This window comes from Dromiciops gliroides, chromosome 6 (assembly GCF_019393635.1).
Source record: "Dromiciops gliroides isolate mDroGli1 chromosome 6, mDroGli1.pri, whole genome shotgun sequence".
In the NCBI taxonomy this organism is placed as follows: domain Eukaryota; kingdom Metazoa; phylum Chordata; class Mammalia; order Microbiotheria; family Microbiotheriidae; genus Dromiciops; species Dromiciops gliroides.
Window position 1 is genome coordinate 209,183,917 of NC_057866.1, and position 24,864 is coordinate 209,208,780.

The window sequence follows — 24,864 nt, forward strand, 5'->3', positions numbered from 1 at the left end:
CTAATATTTTCATCAGAAATGGCTTGAAAGTCTTCTATTCCATTAAAAATCCTTTACATTTTTCTTGTAGGATTATACTCACCTCTGCAGGGTGAGTTATTCCACGTTGTAAGAAATCTTGAATTCTAGTATCTCATGTTTATACTTGAAGCTTCCAGGTCTTATGTCATTCTGACTGTGGCTTCTTGATACTTTTATCTTCTTTCTGGATGCTTGCAGTATTTTTTCCTTGACTTGAAAGCTCTGGATTTTGACTGACATTAATGGAACTTTAGGGTTTTTTTTTTTTTTCAGGAGGTAATTGGATTCTTAATATTTTCACTTTGCTTTCTGGTTCTAATAGATTTGGGCAATTTTTCATTTCCTGAAATCGTGTCCAAGTTTGGGTTTTTAATAGATTACAGAGCCCAATGAATGTCTCTGGATCTGCAGCGATTCTTTATGGTGGTTATTGTCTTAGGTTTCCTCATTTACCAAGCTTTAGCTCCTGAACGGTGTCTTTGTCATGGTCAGGCTCTGGCCTCTGATGCACTTTAGGGTGAGGTTCACAACCCTGATTGGACTCTTCCTGGTTTCTTGTGCTGACTTCCATCTCCTGGGCTTAGGCCTCCCTTGAGGCTTTGGGGTTCAGAGTGCTGGATCTTTGAGGCCTTCCATGGCCTTTCAGAAGGAAGGACTAGGGACAGGGATGTTCTGATCTCAGCACTTCCCCACCCCGAATGTCTGGTGCTGCTCTTGTCACTTCCAAGGGTCATACCATAGCTCACGTTGGCTGTATTTTCTCAGCGATGTGACAGAGGTTTGTATGCCATGTCTCTCTGCTGACCCTGTGAGGCTACATGTCTCGTTTGCCATTGTTTGCAGCCTGCCTTCCATGCCTGTGGGCTCCTGACTGACTCTTCGTACGGTCCTAGGGTAGGATAATTTACATAGTAGAGTGTTCTCATTGGATTTCTTGGTAATTATTTGGCCTGTGAGATTTTTAGGAGAGGTGGGAGCCAGGCTGCCTGCCTCGTTTCTGGGAGCTATCTTGGTTATGTGTCTAGTCTGTGATCGTGTCTGAATATTTTTTAGGATGATGAAGACCACAGTTTGAATGAGACCGAAACTAGGAACATTGAAACTAACCCCAAATCCTCAAATCCTCAAGAATTATCTTTTAGTACAATGACAAGAGAGGTGCCTTCGGACGCAGACTGGGATAATGGCATTGATGACACCTGTTTTTTGGAAGCCGTTGAAGATGCTGAGCTAGCCGAAGCTGCAGAGAAGAGTCTGGCCAGTGATGGTCCCATAGGGGATGAGATTCCTGATGCACTCATCATGGAAATGTTAGAAGAAGAGAATACAAATAGGAGTGTGACTTGACTTAAGATAGTGGCCAAAGGTCAAATGTTGGCCTGTCAGATTCAATGTAAACCAATGAACTCACTGTTGTTAGTAGTGATGGAGAACCAGGTGGACCTGGGCTCCAGTCCCACCTATGCCCCATACTGGCTGTGCGACCCCCACTGGGCCACCCACTTAGGCTCCTTACTATTAGAACAAGCAACTTTCTACAGAGGAGGCGCTGACCTCACCTGAGAATTATCTACCCCACTGAAATCACAGGTCTGGAGCCTTATAATTGATCACTATGTTACTTATTATTGAATTCTTTTTTTCCTCACATTTTGCACATTTTCTCATTACAAGAAATTCTATGTGTGCTATGGAGCTTAGGAGAGACATTAGGCTTGACTATATGGATCTGGGAATCATTTGCATAGAGTTAAGAGCTAATGGTATTGCTGAATTAGCAGAGAGAGAGAAAGGGGCTCATAGCAGACCCTGGGGCTATATCAACAATGGAGACCCAAGATGTAGCCCCCTTAACTCCCAGCCATCTGCTGACTTGAAAGAAGAATCTTCAGTAAACCTCACTGGGGTACACAAGTTTGTCCATGGTCTGTTTCTCATCTCAGGCCTAACCCTGGCTTCCTCTGCTTAAATAATATGAAAAATGAGCAAGAGAGCTTGAACAAGGTTCCCTTTCCTTTAAAAAAAAATATAGACTTAGACTAAAACAAATTTCAGATGTCTGAAACCTATGGGCAATTGAACAACTTCATTTTGAGTCATTGTCCACTGGATAACTTCAAATGGTCAAAACCTAACTATTACCAACAACCATTTGAAAAAAAAAATCACTCACTAAAAAATCTGTATCACTAATAGAAACACATTAAAATCACACTGAAATATGACTTTATACATTAAACTGGTAAAAAAAATGGAAATTACAGGGGCTGTGAGCACTTGTGAAAGCTACGGAATGATCCAAATATCCTCTGGAAAAACGTCAAATTATGCAAAAAAAACCCCACCCAACAACAACAACAACAAAAAAAAAAACAGCTACTGAACTGAACCTTCCCTTTGACCCAACAGTCCCCATGACTGTTTATACCTGCCAAGGAGTTTGTTGACAGGCTACATCACGTCTCCCAAAAGTCATGGCAGCACTGTCTGTCATAGTGGTATATGAATGTAATGGGATATTATTTTTTTAGAAGAAAACAACAAACATGAAGGATTCCTAAAACAAGAAATAAAAAAAGAAATAAAAAATCAGGAAAACAGTCCACATGACAACAAACCAAAATAAACCAACTGTAATTTTAATAACCAAACTTGGTGCAAGAAGAATTGAGAAACCACATCTCCTTCCATTTTTGCAGAAGTGGAATATAGCTGTGGAATACTGTAAACATTTTCAAGGTGTGTTAAAGCATGGCTGTTAGTTTTACAGAACTGCTTTTGGCTTTCTTTTCTTTTTTTTTTTAAGATAAAATGGAAATCTTGCTGAACTGGGAGGAGGGAATATATATTTGAAAGTCAATACATGAGGCCACAAAAAGGTGACAAAATAAGAGAAAAGAACAATTTCCTTTATGGTTAAAAAAAAAAAAGTGTCAGGGGGAGGGTGAAATATATGAGCAGAATGCAGAATGTTACATCCACTCTATATCCCTTCCATTCTCTTAGATCTTTTCTTTTAAACAAAGTTAAGAAAAAATATGTGGCAAAGATATTTTTCAACAAGTAAATTTAAGTCTTTACATGCTTTAAATAGACCAAAGAAGGCTACAAAAATTAAGATATTTCATTAGTTGAATTATCCAGGCAACGTTAATAACTAGAAGTGACAATTATTCTATTAGGTACATTATATAATTTAATTTTGCAGATTTTTAGCTTTGATAATGTTATATTGTGTCATTCAGAAGTGAAATTCAGTGGAGAAAAACAGTATTAGTTCATCCTGATCAGTGTTTTAAAAGCATCTGTGATGTGCTTGTGTGTATATACACACACATATACAAATATGTATACATGTGTTATCAAAGAATGCTTTACTATGTATGTTCATATGTTCAACTCAAAGTAAATCTCTTTAAATCTGAAAGGTGACTTGTATTTTACTACCATTTTTTTAAGCTATTCACAAAACTACAGACCTCCACTAGCCAGGAATTACTACTCCAATGCAGATTTAACCAAGTACAGTTTAATAGATGATGCTAAATTAAATATATAAACTCAATTATCTCCAAGAAAAAGAAAGTTCTTTTCTCATTCGTGGTCAATGAGCTGCTGAAGGTGATGGTTGATCTTCTGCAGATGTTCTGCTGCTCCTGAAATGCCCCTTGCTTCAAACAGCAGAGCTGGCAGGCTGGACAAGTCATACTATTAAAGGAAAAGTCATTGAAAAGACTGCATAGTGAGAAGGATGGAGGATGAGTGAGTCAAGACACATCTTACAATGTTAACACATGCAGGGAAAGAGCTCCAGCCTCAGGGTGTGGAAACTAAAAGGTGCAACTCTGGGCACCTCTGTGAGCACACAGGGCTGGTGATCTACCGAGTTTAAAACTGATTCCTAATGACCAGGTATGATAAGCCCTGATTCAGACCAGTCTTGCCGCCCATGTGGGATTGGGCAAAGGTATTTTAGGCCACACGGTTCTATGCTATGGCTGGGTCTTTGGAGCCTCCTCTCACAGCCTATTTAATAAGCTGTGCCTTCATAAAATAAACCAAGTGAAGTGGGAGGGGGGAAAACCACAGCTATTGCGGCAAGTGCTTCACTAATACCACACAGAACACTGAGATAAACTACTGAAGCAGCATTTCCTGCCTCTCTCTCTGTGGCAAACTGCTTATCGGGTCAGCTATACTATGACAAAGTTAACTTGTTCTATTAGAAGGGGGTGGTGGTGTGCACATGCATACCTAGACTGAGTGTATATATGTGTGTGTGTGTGTGTGTGTGTACATTTTTAAAAAAACATTAATTCTTTAGTTTCTGGAAAGTTTCTAAAAATATCAATGTAGTAAAACAACTTCTCCCATAATGTAGCTTTTAGAATGTTATCATCACTCCTATAAAACAGTGCCCAAGTACTAAAGAGATGCTACAAACTTAGAAATAGCTAAAAACTTTGTTGGAGGTCATTCCCAGACAGCTCCCAAGTGAGAAAAGAACCCGAGGACGAGCTATGGAACCCACGGGTGAGCCTGTCCTTGGTCATAACACCTGCTAGTGTTGTGATGAAATGATGACTGGGTGACCCAAGTCATTTATTTACTAATAATCTTTCCCCAAAGCAGTTAAACTCCTGACTTAAGATAATGAGCTTAAACTTGACCTAACTAGACGAGGAAGCTGAATACACGGGGGACAAACATTTCCACTCCTGGGATCCAAACGGCGTGTCTGGAGCCCTTCTGCTTCTAGCTAACTGCCGAAGTCTTGGAGTAACTCGGGGGAAGCCGCAGCCATTAAGGCCAAATGCAGGACTGGGCAATGAAGTTGCCAGGGCTGATGACGGGAAGAGCGTTCTTTTTAGCTTTCTGTTTGCCATTGTTTTGGCTCCTTCTGGGATAGTCCTAAGTCTGTTCATATAAGGGGTGTGAAAACGACACCACTGGATGCCTGCTCTTCCCCACTAGGGGAAACACTTTCCTTTCCTACCAACACTCGTATGGGCCAGAGAACAGTGAACATCTGTTGGCGCAAATGTTCCGTGATCCCTTCAGCTTTAACTACTGTGCATTTGTTCCCTGTAGACCTGTGTGTTCTTGTGGTCTTATTCAGTAGAAGGGATTCCTAGGGCCACCCTTACCACTAGCGTTTACAAAGCACTCACTATGTGCCACACCACTGTGCGAAATACTTTACAGTGGTCATCTCCTTTGATCTTTACAACCCTGAAAGGTAGGAGCTATTACGATCCCCATTTTACAGATGAGGACACTGAGGCAAACAGGTTATGTGACTGCCAAGGGCTGCACAGGTGCTGGAGGGCAGGGCAGATCTGAATTCAGGTCTTCTTGGACCCATGCTGGGCACTCTAGCTAAACTTAATAAACGTTTGCTGACTGACTGATTCTGGTGAAAAGTGGCAGCAAGTGGAGTCAACTGGTTTTCTTGGATTAAAAAAAAAATAGAATAATTACCCTCAGTTCTCAATAAGGATGTATACTAAAGGCATGAGCCTTTTATTAAATTTTCTGTAAGCAAAGACCCTTAGTTTCTAATAAAGCATGACTTTAAATTTTCTCTATTCCTTAAGAGTAGTTAGTTAAAGTAGTTAAACACTTAAAGTCATTTAAGAGTGTAATGAATGGATCCTTTTACATCGCCTCCAGTGATGTTTGCAGATAGAGGGCCAGGCCTAGAGTTGGGAAGGTAGCTCAAATCCAGTCTCAGACTAGCTAGCAGTGTGACCCTGGGCAAGTCACTTAACCTCTGTCCACCTCAGGTTCTTCATCTGTCAAATGGCACCATCTTCCTAGGATTCCTCTGAGGATCCAGTAACATTTACAGAGCCCTTGGCAAAACTTTCAGTGCTAGCTATTCTAATGGCCTGGCTGGTCTGGGAGCAGCACATGACCTTAATGGAGCTGACCCAAGCTGTTCATGACATTAAGAACATGTCACAAACACAGATCATGGGACTCTTTGTCCTGAAGTACAATGAAGAAACCAAAACAAACTCAAGCTGCACTTACCCTTTCACTTTCAGGCAGGGTTTTCTTTGTAAGAGCCGCATAATCATGATGAAGCCGTTTTAAATTGGATACAAACCACGTGGCTTCTGTGAGGGAAGATTTTCTTTCTTTAAGTTCCTCATATTTGATTTGCAGAAGTTTCAACTGTGGTTCAGTTCTGAAACACAATTTTACCATAGAGCATGTGATAAATAGTTATGGGCTCTCCCCCTCCCCCCCATACTACCTCACCCTCTAGACTGAAAGCGTCATCAGGGCAGCACCAAGCATAGGGCTCTGCGTGCGGCAGCTTTGGAAATGTTTGCAAATAGGAAGAAAGGGTTGGACTACAGTGTCTATGGCACCACCCACTTCACAAAGGGTATGTTGTCATACAGTTTTAGTTAAGAAAAAGAAAACAGTTCATAAATGTATATCCTGATCTTCCTGGTAAATCAGTCAGTACCAACACTAAGTGCCACCTGGGGGCCGGGCACTACCAAGCACGGGCAAAGGAGAGGCGAGGGAGCTGTAGAAATCTAGTGGGGGAGACAACGTGCAAACACAATACACCGACCACATGCAGGAGGAATAGAAGAGGGAAGACACTAGAATCGGGAGGCTAGGAGAGGTCTTCTGTGATAGACAGGACTTTAGTTGGAACTAAAAAGAAGCCAGGGAGGAGAACAGCTAGAGCAGAGCAGGGAGGGCATTCAAGGCATGGGGACAGTCAGAGAGAGCCCAAAGCAAGCGGAGCGCCTGGTTCTGGGGCAGCCAGGAGGCCAGTGTCACTGGATCGAAGAGCACATGACAGGAAGTGAGGTGCAAGACTGGAAAGGTGGGAGGGAGCAGTTAGGATGGACTTTGAATGTCAAAGAGATGCTGGAGGTAATAGGGAGCCACTGGAGTTTGTTGAGTAGGAGAGTGACATGGTTGGACCTGGGTTTTAGTGGCTGAATAGAGAATGAATAGGACTGTGGAAAGACCCGAGGCGGGCAGACCCAAAAGCAGCTATTACAATGGAACAGGCATTCGATGACATGGGCTTGCAGCAGGGGTGGCAATACCAGGAGAGAAAAGGGTGTGTTCGAGAGATATTGCAAAGGTGGAACTGGCCTCCGAGACAGCTTGGACATGGTGGGTGAGAGAGAGGGAGGAGTCCAGGAAGACTCAGCTTGTGAGTATAAAGGGCTGAGAGGATGGTGTCACCCTCCACAGTAATAGGGAAGGTAGGAGTGGGGGAACATTTAGGGGGAAAGATTGTGAGTTCTCTTTTGGACACATTGATTTTAAGATGTCTACAAGGTAGTACGATTGGTGGTCGGCATAGAGACTGGGGCAGGAAAGGGAGATTTGAGAATCATCAGCATAGAAATGTTCATTAAATCCATGAGAACAGATGAGATCCCCACGTGAGCTACTACAGAGGGGGAAGAGAAGAGGGCCTGAGGGACACCTATGTTTAGAGGGTGTGACCTGGAAGAAGATCCAGCAAAGGAGACAAGGGAATAATGGGTAAGATGGGCGGGAGGAGAACCAGGAGAGAGCTGTCCTGAAAGCCTGGAGAAAAGAGGGTCATCAACAGCGTCGAAGGCTGCAGAGAGGTCGGGATGGCGAGGTTTGAGGAGAGGCCACTGTGTCTGGTGAGCTCTGGAGAGCATGCATGGTTCAGTGGAATGAGGAGGCTGAGAGCTGAGAGCAGGGAATGTGGAGGCAGAGGCTGGAGGTGCCCTTCCGAGTTTAGCTACAGAGGGCAGAAGAGAAACAGGACGTAGCAGGGATGGAGGATGGACAGGGAGACAATGAACTCACTGAATCTCTTTGACCCTTAGTTTCCTTATCTATAAATGAGAGTATTAAATGCACTAACCATATAGACCTCATGATTCCTTTTGTGCAGAAAGCAGCATAAATACCATAAACGCTTTATCGCTGTCAATAAATGTAGTGAAGGGTGTATATTATGGATATGGAACATTCAAAATTAAAAATGGCTTTTGGGCTCCTCGAAATGAATTACTGCACTGAAACAAAACTGTGATGTCTTGGAGTAGACCTATATTGGAATATACCTTCACATTAAGACTATGGGCTCTTCAAAGCCAACTTCCAAACACATGACCTTCATGAAGCCTTCTCCTTGAGAAGGAGCAGACCTAATCTTTTTTTCCCCCATAAAAGTATTTTTATTATTTTCCCGTTACATGTAGAGATAGTTTGCAACATTTGTTTTTGTTTGTTTGTTTGTTTTTTTAGTGAGGCTAAAGTGACTTGCCCAGGGTCACACAGCTAGTAAGTGTTAAGTGTCTGAGGCCGGATTTGAACTCAGGTACTCCTGACTCCAGGGCCAGTGCTCTATCCACTGCGCCATCTAGCTGCCCCGCAACATTTGTTTTTATAAGATCTCTAGCTTCAACTTTTTCTCCCTCCCCTTCCCCAAGACAGCAAGCAATCCAATATAGGTTCTATATGTACCATCACATTAAAAATATCTCTGCATTAGTCATGCTGTGCAAGAAGAATCAGAGCAAAAAGGAAAAACCTCAAAAAAAGCAAAACAAACAAAACAGATATAGCATGGTTCAATCTGCAGCTAGATTCCACAGTTCTGTTTTCTTTCTGGACTTGGAGGTATTTTCCATCATGAGTCCCCTGGAACCACCTTAGACCATTGTATTGCTGAGAAGAATCTAGTCTATCACAGTTGATCAACACACAATGTTGTTGATACTGTGTACAATGTTCTCCTGGTTCTGCTCATCTCACTCAGCATCAGTTCATGTAAGTCCAAGTTTCTCTGAACTCCTGTTCATCATTTCTTACAGCACAATAGTATTCCATTATATTCATACACCACAACTTGGAATGGATGAGCAACTCCTCAATTTCCAATTCCTTGCCACCACAAAAAGAGCAGCTATAAATATTTTTGTACATGTGGGCCCTTTCCCCTTTTTTATGATCTCTTTGGGAAAAAAACCTAATAGCTAGCACCTAATCTTATTTGTGTCCTTGGGGTTGGCACTAAACCACCTTGGACCACAATGTCACCTGCAATAGGAAGATATTTGATCAGATGATACCTACAATTCTATGCCTTCTCATCTTTCTTATATGGTTCTGTAACTGTTTTGTGCTTTGGCCTGCCCTAAATTTGATCAATTAATCAAAATGCATCGATTGAACACTTGCTTCGTGCTAAGAACCAAGATAAGCACTAGGGATTACAGAGAATGGTTAACAAAACAAAAACAAAAACAAAAACCAGTTCCAAGAGTTCACAGTCTAACAGGGGAGACACAACATACATAACTACACACATACAAGATATAGAGAAGAGATGACTGGTAATCTCACAGGGGGAAGCCTCCTACAGGAAGTGGGGTTTGTGCTGGGATTTGAAGGATGGCAGGGAAGCCACGAGATGACAGGTGAGGAAGGAGACAAGCCAGGCCTGGGGAGGCACACAGATCCCTAGGGAATGGAGGGTTATGTCAAGGCACAGCAGGTGGACTGGTGAGGAAAGGGGAGTCAAGTGCAAGAAGACTGCAAAGAAATGGTCAAGCTATAAAGAGCTTCAAAAGCTAGCCAAGAAGAGATTCAAACTCATCTCATTTATTTAGCATCCTCCCCTTCCCCTTGGACCCCCCCCCCCCGCCCCAGTCCCAGTCACAGAACAGGCACACAAATCCATGTGGGTTGAGGAAATGGTTTAATGTGTCCTTCACAATACCCAAGGTCTGCCAGCCGACAGATGGGGCAGGTCCAACCCACAGGGCCTTCCATCCCCGCCTCCCAAGTCATCCCCTTTGTTCCAGGAGAGCTCTGAAGCTGATCCTGTGAGGTGCCCCTGGCCACAGTGCCAGGAGGCAGGATGGGACCCACCAGCCCTCCCTGTGAAACACAGACACCCTGGCCTTTAACTCAGTAAAAAGCAGCAAGACAGACCAACACTGGGCATTTATGGTCACTGGTGACAGACGCTTCTCCAGGCCAACTCTATAGAGCTGGGTCCTATAAGCACGTGTGCCCGGTGGGGCTCCAGCCTCTTAGGACCCGCAATCAGACGCTTCCATCTCTACAGAGAGACTGGTCTAGACCTTTCAGTGCTAAAATCTTGTGCATCACTTACCGAATTAGCTGATCTTGGGCTTCAAACAAACACTTCCTTTTCTTATTGATCTCTCTAATCACCTAAACGATACAGTGATCATTACCATCAAGCTTTAAGTAATCGTAACCCTAATATCATCATCATCATTCTATACAGTGCTTGCTATGTGGCAGGCCGTGCACTATGCAATAAGTGGCTTGGATTCTCTCCGCAACCCTTTGAGACAGGTGCTGTCGTTCTCCCCATTTCACAGATGAGGAAACTGAAGCAAACAGAGGCAAAGTGATTTGCCTGCCTTGGGTCACACAGCCAGTGAGTACCCGAGGCCTGATCTGACCTCAGGCCTTCCTGTCTCCAGGCCCCAAGTCGATCCACTTCATCACCCACCTGCCCCAAGCAAGAGACGGCATGTTATCTGGGAGAGATGGAGACTCATACATTAAGAGCTGGGAGGGGCCCTCACATGGCCAGCAAGGTTATGTGGCTCAGCTAACTTCGGTTAGGACTCCCCTGTATCTTCCAGAAATGCTGTACTCAGAGCAGGCAGGAGGTCCTGAATGTGTCCAGACGAACCCTTCCCCCACCCCAACGTGATTTGTTGTTTGCACCCCAAGCTGGATCCCCCGTTCCCCAGCTAGTCAGTGCCAGGCTAGGAAAATGCTTGTGCGGCTGGGGTCCTCCCGCCATCATAGTCTAGTGGTTCCCAGGGCAAAGAAGGCAGCCTTGGCCATCGCCTTGCTCTCCCCCTTCTGGAGGGCTGGAGTCCTTTTCTCACTTCTGCTGTACATCTCCTCCTCCCATGCCACGCCCCTTTAGCTGGAAATAGGCGTTTCTTCTCCTTTGGTTGTCCTAACGCAAAGAGGACTTAGAACCCCTGGGGGTCACGTGCATGTTCAGTTCTCTGGTCATAAACCTGGTTTTCTCATAAGTCCTGTCGACAATTCAACATCTGAGACAAGATTGGAGCCTAGGTCCTAACTCCATTTTACCACACTTCTTCTGTGGTGAGACCTTATAGAAGTCATAAAGTGCCATCACTCAGCACAGGAGCGACCTCTTTGGTCTTCAGTCTCCTCTTCTAGGAAGCCTCGAGTCCCTTCCATAGGCAGTCAGGACAGCTGAAGTCAGCTTGTGGCTCAGATACATACCCGTAATATGACCTTGACTTCCGATATGAGACAAGTCCTTTGTAACTCTTAAACCAAAACAGAAATGGGACTTGTCTCCCTTGAGAATCCAGGTGTAGTACAAAGATTATTTTCCCCATAAAAACAGGCCCAGACACAAAGTGATTTGTCTAAGGTCACACACCTGGTGGGGCAGCTAGGTGACCCAGTGGATAGAGTCCTGGCCCTGGAGTCAGGAAGATTCATCTTCCTGAGTTCAAATCCAGCCTCAGATGCTTACTAGCTGTGTGACCCTGGGCAAGTCACTTCACCCTCTTTGTCTCAGTTTCCTCATCTGTAAAATGAGCTGGAGAAGGAAATGGCAAGCCACTCCAGTATCTCCATCAAGAAAATGCCAAATGGGGTCACAAAGAGCTGCACACAACTGAAACAACTGAACAATAACACTTCATAAGTAGGAGAGCTGGAACTCCACATCTTCTGACTCTGAGTTCAGAAACTTAAGGCTTCTTTCTTTTTAAGACTAACGTGAGTGGGGCAGCTAGGTGGCGCAGTGGATAGAGCACCTGCCCTGGAGTCAGGAGTACCTGAGTTCAGATCTGGCCTCAGACACTTAACACTTACTAGCTGTGTGACCCTGGGCAAGTCACTTAACCCCAATTGCCTCACTAAAAAAAAAAAAAAAAAGACTAATGTGAACACTGCAAATTGTCTTCATTTCTGTAGGCAGCTGGGTTATGTGACCAATGTTGGTCTGGACTTGGAGTCAGGAAGACCCCCATTTCAATTCTGTCTCAGACAATGAATAGTTGTGTGACCCTGAGTGAGTCATTTCACTCCTGTCTGGCTCAGTTTATAACAGCACCCACTTCCAAGGCCTGTTGTACAGACCAAATGAGCTAATCTACGTGAAGTCCTCTGTTCATTTTAAAGCATATTATAAAAGTTTGCTACCATCTTGTTTTTTTTTTTGTTTTTTTTGTTTTTTTTTTAGTGAGGCAATTGGGGTTAAGTGACTTGCCCAGGGTCACACAGCTAGTAAGTGTTAAGTGTCAAGTGTCTGGGGCCGGATTTGAACTCAGGAACTCCTGAATCCAGGGCCGGTGCTTTATCCACTGCGCCACCTAGCTGCCCCCACCATCTTGTTGTTACTAATAGTCATACTATATAAAAGTCTATCACAAATCATAAGAGACCTACCTTGGCATTCTTCCTTTTCAAGTTTTTCAATTCCTGGACTTCTGAAAGCTACATACAAGACAAAACACATTTACATTCGATGTCTAGGACTAGACGTTTGTAGTTTTATTGTTATTTTAACACGGAACATACATATGCACAATGAACATGGAAATGCTGGCTCCAATAAGCTCTCTCATTGGCCACAGGCATGTCTGAACAGAAGGGAGATTTTAACCCCTGGTCTAAAGAACAAGATGATATGTTGAAATATATGTTGATAATATGTTTAAATATGGAAACATATTCAGAAATGGTGGTTTCACAACAATAAGACTTACCATTTTAATAAGCTGTTCCTTAAAAACAGAATAAAAACTGTCAATTGCTCTCTGGCAAATTCTAGATTTCACTTGCTGCCTGTAAGGACAAGAAAGAGGAAGTTGGGTGCTTACTCCCAATTAGCTCTTATGTTGAGATAAATCTCTAGTTCAATTTGTTCTCTTTACAAGATCATTGATTGAACAGCTGTCCTTTCTGTTGGTTTTGTATCAATGAATGATGAATTGATATATACATTCAAAACTGTGGATTGGGGTTTCATGGCCTTTCTTGAGTCCAGTGGTGATGGAAGCTCATTGTTTTTCCAGGTTTCAATGTCAAGTAGATCTAGTTACTTTCACAGAAACCACTTTGGTCTTTCCTAGTATGTTAGCTAATAGAATAATTTTCAGAAGAGTCTGAAAGACTATTCCTTTTGAACCAGATGGCAAAATGTCCTCCACTCTAAAACACCAGCACCTACAGATACATTATCAAACTCCTTGTTTAGAGATAGAAATGCTCCTAGTGCGAGCTCTGCAAATTGTAAGCATTCATCAAGTTTCTTTCTTGTTTTTTTCAGGGCAATGAGGGTTAAGTGACCTGCCCAGGGTCACACAGCTAGTTAAGTGTCAAGTGTCTGAGGCTGGATTTGAACTCAGGTCCTCCTGAATCCAAGGCCAGTGCTTTATCCACTGTGCCACCTAGATGCCCCATTCATCAAGTTTCTATTCATTTGTTTCCATTTCTTGAATTCTCTGAGGGGGGTAAACACTTTATTAGATAATCTGCCAATAAAACTAATGTTAACTCAACATCAATGGCTCAGTAGAACTTTTTCAATGAAAAAGAAACTTGTGGTCTTAAAAGTAATAAAGGAAGCCTAGGGAAAAAATAGTAAAGTATCAAATCTAACTTGTTCTGAATCATTGATTTTAACAATTAACATAGGATCAAATATTGAGTTTAGTAACATGTAGTAACGGGGCAGCTAGGTGGCGCAGTGGATAGAGCAGTGGCCCTGGAGTCAGGAGTACCTGAGTTCAAAGCCGGCCTCAGACACTTAACACTTACTAGCTGTGTGACCCTGGGCAAGTCACTTAACCCCAATTGCCTCACTAAAAAAAAAAAAAAAGTAACATGTAGTAACAGAAATCCAAAAGCCTTTACTTTCTCCCACATACATCACAGTCCTACCTGATTATTTTAGGACAGGTAAGGAGAAAATGGCATTATTATCATGATTACCTTTGAAAAGAAATCCTGTCTCAATATTCTAAACTGAGCTAGAGACAAAGATTAAATAGAGTGCACCCCTGCTTCCAGGATGCTTTTAAGTTGTGCTTATAATTATGTGATAGTGGAAGACGTAGTAGTAAACGACATCACCAAATAAGTAAAGAGACTCCAGAGGCTAAAACCCCAATGTTACAAAAAGCCATGGAAATGGACCGAGTTCACATTAAGAATTGGGTTCCTGGCCTGGGAGCTGGGCTCTTCCTTCTCTACTTTACTGACTCATGATAGTATCTCACTCTCTTCAGCAGCTTTTCCAAACCCTCTGATACTGGCTCACAGCCATCAAAGGAGAAAGGGAGAGTTTTCGGTCTAGATATTCTCACCCTTAAGAGAGGTCACTTCATACCAGTCCTTTTCCCTCTCTCTCTTTTTTTTTTTTTAGTGAGGCAATTGGGGTTAAGTGACTTGCCCAGGGTCACACAGCTAGTAAGTGTTAAGTGTCTGAGGCCGGATTTGAACCCAGGTACTCCTGACTCCAGGGCCGGTGCTCTATCCACTGCACCACCTAGCTGCCCCTCCCTCTCTCTTAATCCACTCTTCTAATGGCTCCTAGCACTCCTCCCAATTCCATGAAGTGAGCATTTTCCCCAGCCTTCTCTCCCTATATAATCTCCCTTGCAGATCCCATCTACTCCGATGGCTTCCACTATCACTGTCCATAGTGACCCCCATCTTTCTGATGATTCCCACACTCAGGATCCTTTCCAGACCACTTGGAGCAGACTACCCAGTTTGTACTGAGAAAACTGAGCGCTTAATCTGACAGGAGCTCCCTCTACTTGACTCCTCAAAGAACTCAACATCCCTACACATTCTCCCTTCCTCCATCTCACAGGAAGAGTAATTGCGATTCTTTAGTAAGGCTGCTGCTCCTACTTGTACCCTAGACCCTATCCCCTGAGGACTCCACACTGTCTCTCTCTTTTATGCATCTGCTACCTCTCCCCCTCCAATGACTCTGTCATCAGCCTAAAAACACATCCATTTATCACCAGTCCTAAAAAAAATCTTTCCATTACCTTTCTGCCCACTTCTTTTTAATCAGATTGGCTGTGTTTATCAGTTCTATTGGGCCACTGGAAGAATCAACTTTAAGGATTTGTTGAGGTTTTTACATTTCCACAATTTAAAAAAGAAATCTATTTCTCTAATTTTAATTTGTCTCCTCTTTTGTGCTTAGGTTTCTTTGTTTGCTTTCTAATTTTTAAAAACATACTCAGTTCATCAATCCTCTCCTTTTCTATTTTCTAAATAGAAAATATTTCTCTGTGTGTGTGTGTGTGTGTGTGTGTGTGTGTGTGGTTTTCCCCCGAAGACTGCTTTAGCTACATCCTAGAAATTCTGACATTGTTTCATCATTATCATTTTTCTTGCACATAATTAATAATTGTTTCTATAATTTGTTCGTTGATTCACTGAGTAGTCAAGATTTCACTACTAAGTCTCCATTTGGGTCTCTAGTGATCTTTTTATTCAATCCAAACTACTGCTCCATGTCTCCTCTCCCATCAAAGTAAAAACTTCTGGAAAAAGTCATGACTGCCTCACCAAAGTCTCTCCTCAAACTTCCTATACTATAATCTTGTTTCCTTCAGAGAACCATTGGGAAGAGACTTGGGTGGTTATTCTCACCCTCTCCTCCCCACTACCATGACTACTCAAATTGCTTTCAAAGGCTCTCTTGGTTTGCCACATTCAACTCTTCCTTGGCTTCTGCATCGTTTGACACTGTAGTTAACCAACTTTTGATGTGAAAACACTCTTTTCTTTTGACTTCAGAGATCCCACATTCTCCCAGCTGCCATCTCTCTCCAAGCATTCCCCTTTTCCATCCCCTTGGATGATTCTTCATACTGTTCTCCAGCCCATAATGTGGGTTACTAAGGTTCTGTCCCTGGTCCTTTTTTTCTCTTTATACACTCTCCCTTGGTGATGTCAGTCGCTCCTACATCTTCCATTATCACACACTTAGAAGCACAAGTTATATCACAACTTATAAACACCATGCAAGCAGAGACTACACACGCTTTAATCTTTGTCTCTAACTCAGTAGTGAGTGGATGTGCTGAATTGAGAATACTTTCTGACTGATGACAATATCACTGTTGTTGTATAGAGGAAAAAAATGTCAAACTTACTTGTACTCTAGCAGAGCGTCCTCAAATACAGATAAAACAATATTCAACTTTGCTGTTTCTCTAGTAGACCTTTTCTTCTTTTCTGGAGACCAAAAATACAGAGTCTGAGAAGTCACTTAGCTATAAAAGGATGATATTTCAGTACTCCTTTAAGTTTAAAAAAAAAAAAAAGGCCATGGCATTCTCCTTGTGACATGCCACTTCTGCTCCTGATGACCTGTGTGATTCAGGGCGAGTTAACCTTCCCTGGGAGCCAATTTACTTATCAGAAAAACTAAAAACTGGACTAGATGTCAGACAAGGCCCTCTCTGGCTCTAAATCCCATTAACCACCTATTACAGTAGTCTAGGGTTATGGCCCCCTAGAGTCACGTGTCTTCATCTTCATCCTAAACATTTTCTGCCTTGCTTCTGCTTCACTGAGCACCGTGCCATCTCCTCATCTTGGCTTTCTTCTAGTTTGGTACATTTTAAAACTTTTGCATGTTTACATTTTTAACATTCTGGTAATAATGAGCCAAGGATTGGCTGAGGACCCCAGGAAGTCCAAATTAGGATAAGCCCTCCCCTGTACCTGCCTAAGGTGAATATTATGATAATGAGACTGATAATCAATTTATCCATACTATAAACATAACTGTCTTTTCTTTCCCTATTCGAGAGATACCTTTCCAATTTCTGGTTTTCTCCATGTGGTCACTCACGGTATTGCAATAAAACTTGGGAAACTGAGTCACTGAATCTCGTAATTCTTTTGGGATGACTCATGATCAATGTGACCCTATTTCCATCCCACATTAACTTGATTCAGGGAAACCCTGGGCTGGTCGAAATTAGATCTGCTCCTGAGCTGTGTCCATATAAGGGAGGAATTAAAGAATTGTCCCTGTATCACCTCCCCCATTGGCTAAGAAATACTGTGTTCTGATTAGCTAGTTTTTGCAGGTAGATTGTAACCCTTGAGGAATTGGAATAATAGTGAAAAGGGGGAGGGGCCATTTGTGTTAGGGACTAGGAGATAAAAGGCCTGCAAGCCTCCATATTGGTGGTCACCCACCAGATGGACAAGGGGTGGCCCATTCTCATGAGAATGACAATAGATGAGCCTTTGACACATCACCAGTGCCAAGTTCCAGAAGTTATTGGAGTGACATTTCTCACATCCCAAAAAGTCACTATTAGGAAAGGACACACACACACACACACATACACACGCGCGCGCGCGCGTGCTTTCATTCTCTCTCCTTCCTCTCTCCTCTCTTTCTTCATCTGTCTGTCTGTGTCTCATTCTATAGGCTCACCATCATCACCCCCCGGCCATCTTCTCCCTCCAGCAAAGAGTAGCTACTAGGAAACCCTCTCTGCCTTAGAGTTATTAGCACAATTGATAGAGGGAGAGTTTCCTTCCCTGACAGCTTCCTATGCCAATGAAATCAGAGGTTTCCCAGAAGGGAATCCCCAAATTACAATAATAAAATCGCAATGGTGATTATCTGTTACCTGAGTCTAATTGTTGATGCTGAGGTTTCTGCCTCTTTCCCCGGGGGCTCCTTCTCTTCCTAGGAGCCTCCTATAAAAGAACAACACAACTTGAGAAATGGACACAATTACTGAAAACACACTGATAAATAAAAAAGGCAATGCAGTGTGTGGGGAGAACATCAGACATTCTTCCACACTTAATGTGTGAGGCAAGAACTGATAAAAACTAAAGTCTAGGGGCAGCTAGGTGGTGCAATGGATAAAGCACCAGCCCTGGAGTCAGGAGGACCTGAGTTCAAATCCAGCCTCAGACACTTTGCACTTAGTAGCTGTGTGACCCTAGGCAAGTCACTTAACCCCCATTGCCTCACCAAAACAAAACTAAAGTCTACTTTCCAAAATTAACCTTGAAATTGTGAACTATGCCATAAACCAAAAGGGATGTTGAATCGATTTCTCTTTTGTGGGTGATATTCAGGAGCAGGTTTCTAATTCACTCAGTTTAAAAAAACATTGCAGTTCAGGGGGATGAAGGATTATGACCAAAAGCATGGCAGGGGAACAAGTCTGCCGTGGGAAGAGGTGAAGGAGAATAGACGCTGAGGCCAGAGCAAGGAGCTAATAGTTTAGCATTTATAGAGCACCTCCCATGGTATGAAACACTGTCCTTTGCCTCATTTAATCCTCACAATATTTTACAGATGAGAAAACTGAGACAAAAAGAAGTTAAGTCTCTTTCCCCAGGTCTCAGGGCTAGTAAATTTCGCAGGCTGAATTTGACCTCAGGCCATGCTAAATAGTTTGTTTTTTATTCTGTAGCCAACAGAGACGTCAGAGAGCAGGGTGGTGACAGATGAGATCAGTGTTTCCTCCAATGACTTGGATAAAACTTCTAGGATTAGAGAAGACACGAGGATGGAGGGGAAATGACTGAGAGAGTTCAGCAGAGAGATAATGGGGCCCTGAACAAAGGCAGCAACAGTGGGAATACAGACCCTTTGGGGATGGGGAGAAGTACTATGATATTGGTTCTAAATATGTTGGATTTGAGGAGAAGCACTGTGGGTAGAGTAGAAAGAATGTGGGATTGGATGTCAGGAAGACCTGACAAGTTCTGACAATGCCTATGAGCCTCAGTTTTTTCATCTGTAATGTGGGGATAATATTGCCCCTAAGACCTACCTCAAAATGTGGTGGTGAAGATCAAATGAGGTCACATTTAAAGCACTCTCCTAGCTTTATAAAATGCTACCTAAGTGCCAGCTGTTATTGTTAGGGGTATGGATTATCATAGCTAGAGGGCTAGCCTTGGCATCAGGTAGATGTGGGTTCAAGTCTGACCTCTGACACACACCTGCCATGTGACCACAAACAAGTCACAACCTCTTGGTGTGCCGGGTAACTTTCAAAATATGAAGTTGGTGATTGACATCTTTGAAAAGTTTCCACGCTGTGAACTGCTGATCAGCCAGACCAGAAAAAAAGACCAAAAAAAAAAAAAATGACTCTGTATCTTCAGTTTGTGAGCTAGCACTTTGCAAACCCTAGAGCTACATAATGACAACAATGATGCAGAGAGCAGGGTTAGGGGTACGTACTGGAAAGACAATTCCAAAGAAGTGAGAGAGTAAGATGTCGAATGCACAGACTCAGTATTAGTCTTGGCCAGAGGCACAAGGAACATGGGCATTTCAGCACTGAAAGCAGGACAGGAAAATTAGGATAATCCAGGGAGGACAGAATTTCAATCAAGTAAGGCCGGTTTGTGTGGCATGCTTCCTAGAGAGAGGCCAAGGAAGATGAGAACCACTGGACTTGTTTCTGAAGAGAGGTCATCTGGTGACTTTCCAGGAGGTAACTGGAATAGAGTGGGGTGGGGGTGGGTTTTATATACCAGATTTCAAGAGGTTGAGGAAAAATACAAAAGTTAAGAAAGTGGTATAAGCCAGTCTTTGAAGAAAGAAGAAAAATGGAAAATAGCTAGAGGACAGTAACAGTTAAGGGGGCTGCTAGGATAGCTAAGATAGGGGAAGTAGTGGATAGAATACTGGGCCTTGAATCAAGATCTGAATTCCAATCCAGGTTCAGATATTTATTGGCTGTGTGATCCTGGGCAAGTCATTTAATTCTGTTTGCCTTAGTTCCTCATGTGTAAAATGAGCCAGAAAAGGAAATAGGAAACCACTCTAGGATCTTTGCCAAGAAAACCCCAAATGGGGTCACGAAGAGTCAGACAAGACTGAACAACAACAGTTACAGAAAAGCATTTTTAGGATAGAAGAGAGGTACTCATGTCTTTAACTGGAAAGGAAACAATCAGCAAAAAATGTGGGTTGGATGTTATAAGTCAAATGGAAACGACTAAAGGATCCTGGAATACAAAGAGGTGGAAAGGATGGGATCAGCCTTAAAAAGCAGGTTCAAAGTTCACCCTCGAGACACCATTTTCAATGCTCATTAAATGTTCCTTCCATTCAACTGACATGAGGCTTTGGAAAGCCAGAAATAGGATTTTGTTGTCCACAAGACAAGGGAAATAAGTGCCTGTTGATGGAGCCCCCCACAGCGTGCTGGACTCCTGTGATGATACAAAGGGGAATCTTCTATGCGACAGTCCCTGCCTCGAACCTTCACATTCTTTTACATTGAATATCTCTATTGTAAACTTAAACACTAAAAACCAATAACCATTTCCATACACAAAGTGGAATATAAAACTGGGATGGCATAGAACATTGTGAATCTCTATTATCTCTATAGCTTGTTATAGCTAATGTTTTATACACACACACACACAATATATATATATATATATATATATATATTTGGTGGGGCGGTGAGGGTTAAGTGACTTGCCCAGGGTCACACAGCTAGGAAGTGTCAAGTGTCTGAGGCCGAATTTGAACTCAGGTCCTCCTGAATCCAGGGCTGGTGCTTTATCCACTGTACCACCTAGCTGCCCCTGCTATAGCTTGTTTTAAGTATAAAATCAATAGTTCAGTGTTTCTTTCAAAGTTGTCCTTTTCTCTGAGTCTTCCTTTCAAACTTTAATCTGCTGCTGTTTTGGGTGGAGGTGATTGGCTCTTCCCCCTAGGTTCTTCCCCTTGATGTGGGATGGAATTAGGGTCAAATTGATCGCGAGTCATCCCAAAAGAATTCTAAGACTCAGTGACTCAGTTTCCCAAGTTTTATTGCAATACTGTGAGTGAACACAGGGAGAGAACCAGAAAAATGGGTATGTCTCCAATAGGGAAAGAAAAAAAGTTATATTTATAATATGGATAAACTGATTATCAGTCTCATAATACTCTCCACCTTACAGAGGTAAAGGGGAAGGCTTATCCTAATTTGGAGTTCCTGGGGTCCTAAGCCAACCCCTGAGGTGGGTAACTTTTTCTGTGGAGGTGTGTTTTGGGAGTTTATGCTCATAAGGTGAATTTGGGGACAAATTTAGCCTTTTCTGTGCATGTCACTTTTTGTTTCCCATGGCTAGTTTCAAAATATCTTCATTTATCATTTATTTCCAGTTTGAATTTCTATGCCTGTCAGTGTATTATTGTTATAATTAAGGTCTTTTATGACCTGCCTCTTTATGTTCTTGTTATGGGTGCTGATTTATGTGGGTAAGGAGGAAGGTAGGCCCTGATTTGTATTAATGTCTTAAGTTATCCATTAACTGGGGTCTGAATCCCTCTTAGAGCTCAGATCTAAATAAATTAGAGCTTGAGTCTTAGGTTTTTCTGTTACCCCCTTTTTTGCCTCCTACATCACCCTGACCTCTGCTCCCTGGCACTTTGGGCCAGAGCCCCTGGCCTTGGTAGTCCCAGTCTAAGACTGCCACTGTGAGTGAGATTTTCCCCACCCCTTAGTTATAAGAAATTTAAAGTGATTTAATTATGATAATAATCAGCATATTAACTGAAAATTGTGATTTATTATATTTAGATATCTTATTTTAATTGTATTAGTAGATTAAGTCTCTCTTCTTACTACTTACTAATGTCAGATGATACTTTCCAATGTCAAGCATTAAGTAATATCAGAAGATACAATAGTCAGCAATACCATAATTTAAAAACCACGAGTGATAGGCTTGACTCAAGGGGGTCATGCAGCTCACTAGTGAAATGCTTGACTAGAAGGGGTCATGCAACAGAATTATGACCCTGTTGCTACAAGAAGACTGATAAGAGTATTGGAAAATGCAGACATTTGTCACGTAGGCAGTTTCAATATTTCCTAAGATGCTTTAATTTTAGATACTTTTAATTAGCATTATTTTATATTATTTTAAATTAGTATTAGTATTCAAGCTCTGTAACTCAAGGTCTTCCAGGTCCAACCTCTGACTGACCAGCTTTATTGTGAGGTCAGCCCTCTCTCAATAAACCTATGTTCTATGGCTTGGAGACTTTGCCGTTTCTGTTCCTCCATCAGACTTAGACATTTTCCCAACACCACCCCAGAGTGGCCACTTCTGGTCCCAGCTGACTGAGTCCAAGGCTCACACTGGGTCTCCCATCTTGGCAGTGGCCTCTGCCTTCCTACCTCTGGATACAGAGCTTTGCAGGCTAAAGTCGTGTCTGCTCTCATTAGACTTCCCTATCTCTCTCTGTCTTTTCTGGCAGGTCCTTGTTTCTACTTCCTGTAGATAATAATCTGGCCTTTCCTGAATTTCTGGGGTGCTGGAAGCCACTTACTGTCATTTCTCCTTGGCTTTCTTGTTAACTCTTTAGCCTGGGGCAAATTTCTACTTTTTGCTGGAGTGGCAGTATGGGAACTGGGCCAAGTCCCTCCCTTCCAGTCTTGTCCAAACTTACACTCGACTAAGGGAAACAACACAGGAAGAAGCAAGAGTCAAAGACTGAAAAAGCTCTTACCGCTTCGCTCTCAGTGGCAAGTGACGCTTTCTCAGCAACAGGGAAGATTTCATTAGAAAGCACCAATTCTGCAGATTTTTCTGGAGGGTTTGCAGAATACACAGTGGCAGAAGATTTGGCTTTCTGCTCTTTCATCGCCTTTACCAGATGTGTCACTCTGCCAGAAATGCTTCCCGATTCAGTGTCATCAGTTACTGGATTGGATTTTCTTGATGCCTACATGAAAACATGCAGCACTGACTGTGATATTGTGCACTAATGGTTACACGTGAATGCTACACTATCGGTGCTAGCAATTCACTGGGACTTCGTGGGCTCTGATTCTGTTTTCAGAACTGATTTTCTTAGTCACTTAAGAGGCCTGCTACTGCATAAGAGGTCAGGAAGGTCCGAATCTGCTGTACCACCTTGAGAAAGTCATTTAGCCTCTGCCTCAATTTACACTCTTGCAAAATGGAAATAATAATATCTGAGATAGCAGCTATAGAGCATTTTGTTAATCAAATGCCATATAAATATAAGATTGTTGTTCAATAAAGAATAGCAATCCAATGTGTAACAGCCAAATATTCCCTTTTCAGTAGAAATGCTCTTTTATGTCTGAAGTGGAAAATTCCTTTTCTCCCCAAAGTTGCTGCTATAAAACCGAGTCTTTATCTATAGCCGTCACATAAACAGGATCCCAAACACGCAAAGCTGACAGACACCCTTACTTACCTTTTTTGTTCTCCCTATTATAGAACTCTCCTCCTCTTCAGATTGATTTTCAGTCACTTCCACACTGCACCAAATGACAAGCAAGGCAAATTTTAACCAAACAAACTTTTATCCGTGTGGCTCTTCTACATGTCACTTAAAGTTAAGATGGCATACATAAGACAGCTGTATATAAATCTTGTAATACTTCTCTAAGTCAGACTAACTCAGCAAGATGTCAGTAATTAAGCATGAAATCTTGGTCATACTCAGGGATCCTTGATATTATCAATATGGGCACTTCCTGCTTAATTGCCTTCATAGGTGGTCTTCATGAGTTGCTGTGGTTCACAAACACCCCTTGTTGGCTAACCTAGTATTGAGCCTCCTCTGAACACTGGAGACAGACAGACACACACACACACACACACACACACACACACACTCCCTTGCTGGGCCTGGGGTCAAACCTCTCCAACATTAACAAGGAAGAAATTCCCTCCCTAAAAAGCAGGTCCCCTTGGCCCCCACCTTGAATATAAAAATCTCATTATTTTGAATTTCATGAATTCTCATGGGGTAGGAGCTAGGCAGAATTCTGCCTTTACATTATTCATTTTAAGTAGTAAATATTATAGCAAGATTTCCATGGAATCTTCTCCAGAACCTCAAGCAACAGAGATGCTGATTCTATGTCCATCTTTAGCTGGCCAATGCTTAGCCCAATTCTGACCCACATAAGGGAGTCAGACAGCATTTCCTTTCCCATATCCTGTCACGATACTTTCTGAGCCCTATGAGTCATCTTGAGCTCCTGAAGGCTGTTGTTGTTGAAGCTCCAGCCCCAGCATGTGGGACCACACTGGAAAGGCTTCAAGAACAGAAATTGATGCAATGAGGGAGACACAGACCAAAGCATCATCTGCAAAAGTCACCCTTGGATGATGCCCCATCATGCCAGAGAGACGGCCAGGTTTCTCAGAGGTGATTCCAGGGCAGCACAAGGTCTAGGAGGTTCTAATAAGCTAGCTGCCTTTGATGATGGTCCAAGGGACAGACTGTATCATGAAGTACAGGGAAGGCCGGCAGCAGAAAGCTGAGGGACTAGGCAATGGTGTTTTGGGTACCAAGGACCCAGGAAACATGTGAAGATACAAAACAGTCCTTGGTTCTGTGGGTTCTCCATCACCAGCAATGCTGGCAGTGAGGCAGAAGACAGTGCTGAGGATCCCAGATGGTTTTGTTTTGTTGTTAAGTGACTTGCCCAGGGTCACATAGCTAATAAGTGTCAAGTGTCTGAGGCCGTATTTCAACTCAGGTCATCCTGACTCCAGGGCTGGTGCTCTATCCACTCCGCCACCTAACTGCCCCCCCCAGATGGTTTTTTATCACTTCTTAAGACAAGTTCTGGTGGTGATTTTTCTCCAGGATCTGTGATTTCACTGATATGTGGAATTAATAGGGAGGAACTTTCCACAGATTATCCTCAACAGATCAGTATCTTCTCTGCAAATTAAACAATCTTAAGAGAATAGTCTGGGGCACCAAGAAGTGAGTCACAGCCAGGAGCTATCAAAGGTGGAACTTGAACC

The 24,864-nt window shown here is 42.7% G+C and overlaps 2 protein-coding genes across 5 annotated transcripts in view; one reads left to right on the forward strand and one right to left on the reverse strand.

Moving 5' to 3' along the window:
* PRIMPOL (primase and DNA directed polymerase) overlaps positions 1-2,686 on the forward strand; it is a 41,220-nt gene extending 38,534 nt beyond the window's left edge. For all 3 annotated transcript variants that reach the window (XM_043971366.1, XM_043971367.1, XM_043971365.1), the window contains one exon: positions 1,075-2,686. In XM_043971366.1, the coding sequence (XP_043827301.1) occupies positions 1,075-1,368 (294 nt within the window). In that variant the 3' untranslated portion in view covers positions 1,369-2,686. The remainder of the gene's footprint in view (positions 1-1,074) is intronic.
* An 879-nt stretch (positions 2,687-3,565) lies between these two features.
* Positions 3,566-24,864, reverse strand: part of CENPU (centromere protein U) — a 51,794-nt gene continuing 30,495 nt past the window's right edge. For both annotated transcript variants that reach the window (XM_043971368.1, XM_043971369.1), the window contains exons 5-13: positions 23,294-23,357; positions 22,577-22,792; positions 17,715-17,784; positions 16,215-16,296; positions 12,798-12,876; positions 12,478-12,525; positions 10,169-10,230; positions 6,058-6,214; positions 3,566-3,729 (exon numbers count right to left, since the gene is read on the reverse strand). In XM_043971368.1, coding sequence (XP_043827303.1) covers positions 3,616-3,729; positions 6,058-6,214; positions 10,169-10,230; positions 12,478-12,525; positions 12,798-12,876; positions 16,215-16,296; positions 17,715-17,784; positions 22,577-22,792; positions 23,294-23,357 — 892 coding nt within the window. In that variant the 3' untranslated portion in view covers positions 3,566-3,615. The remainder of the gene's footprint in view (positions 3,730-6,057; positions 6,215-10,168; positions 10,231-12,477; positions 12,526-12,797; positions 12,877-16,214; positions 16,297-17,714; positions 17,785-22,576; positions 22,793-23,293; positions 23,358-24,864) is intronic.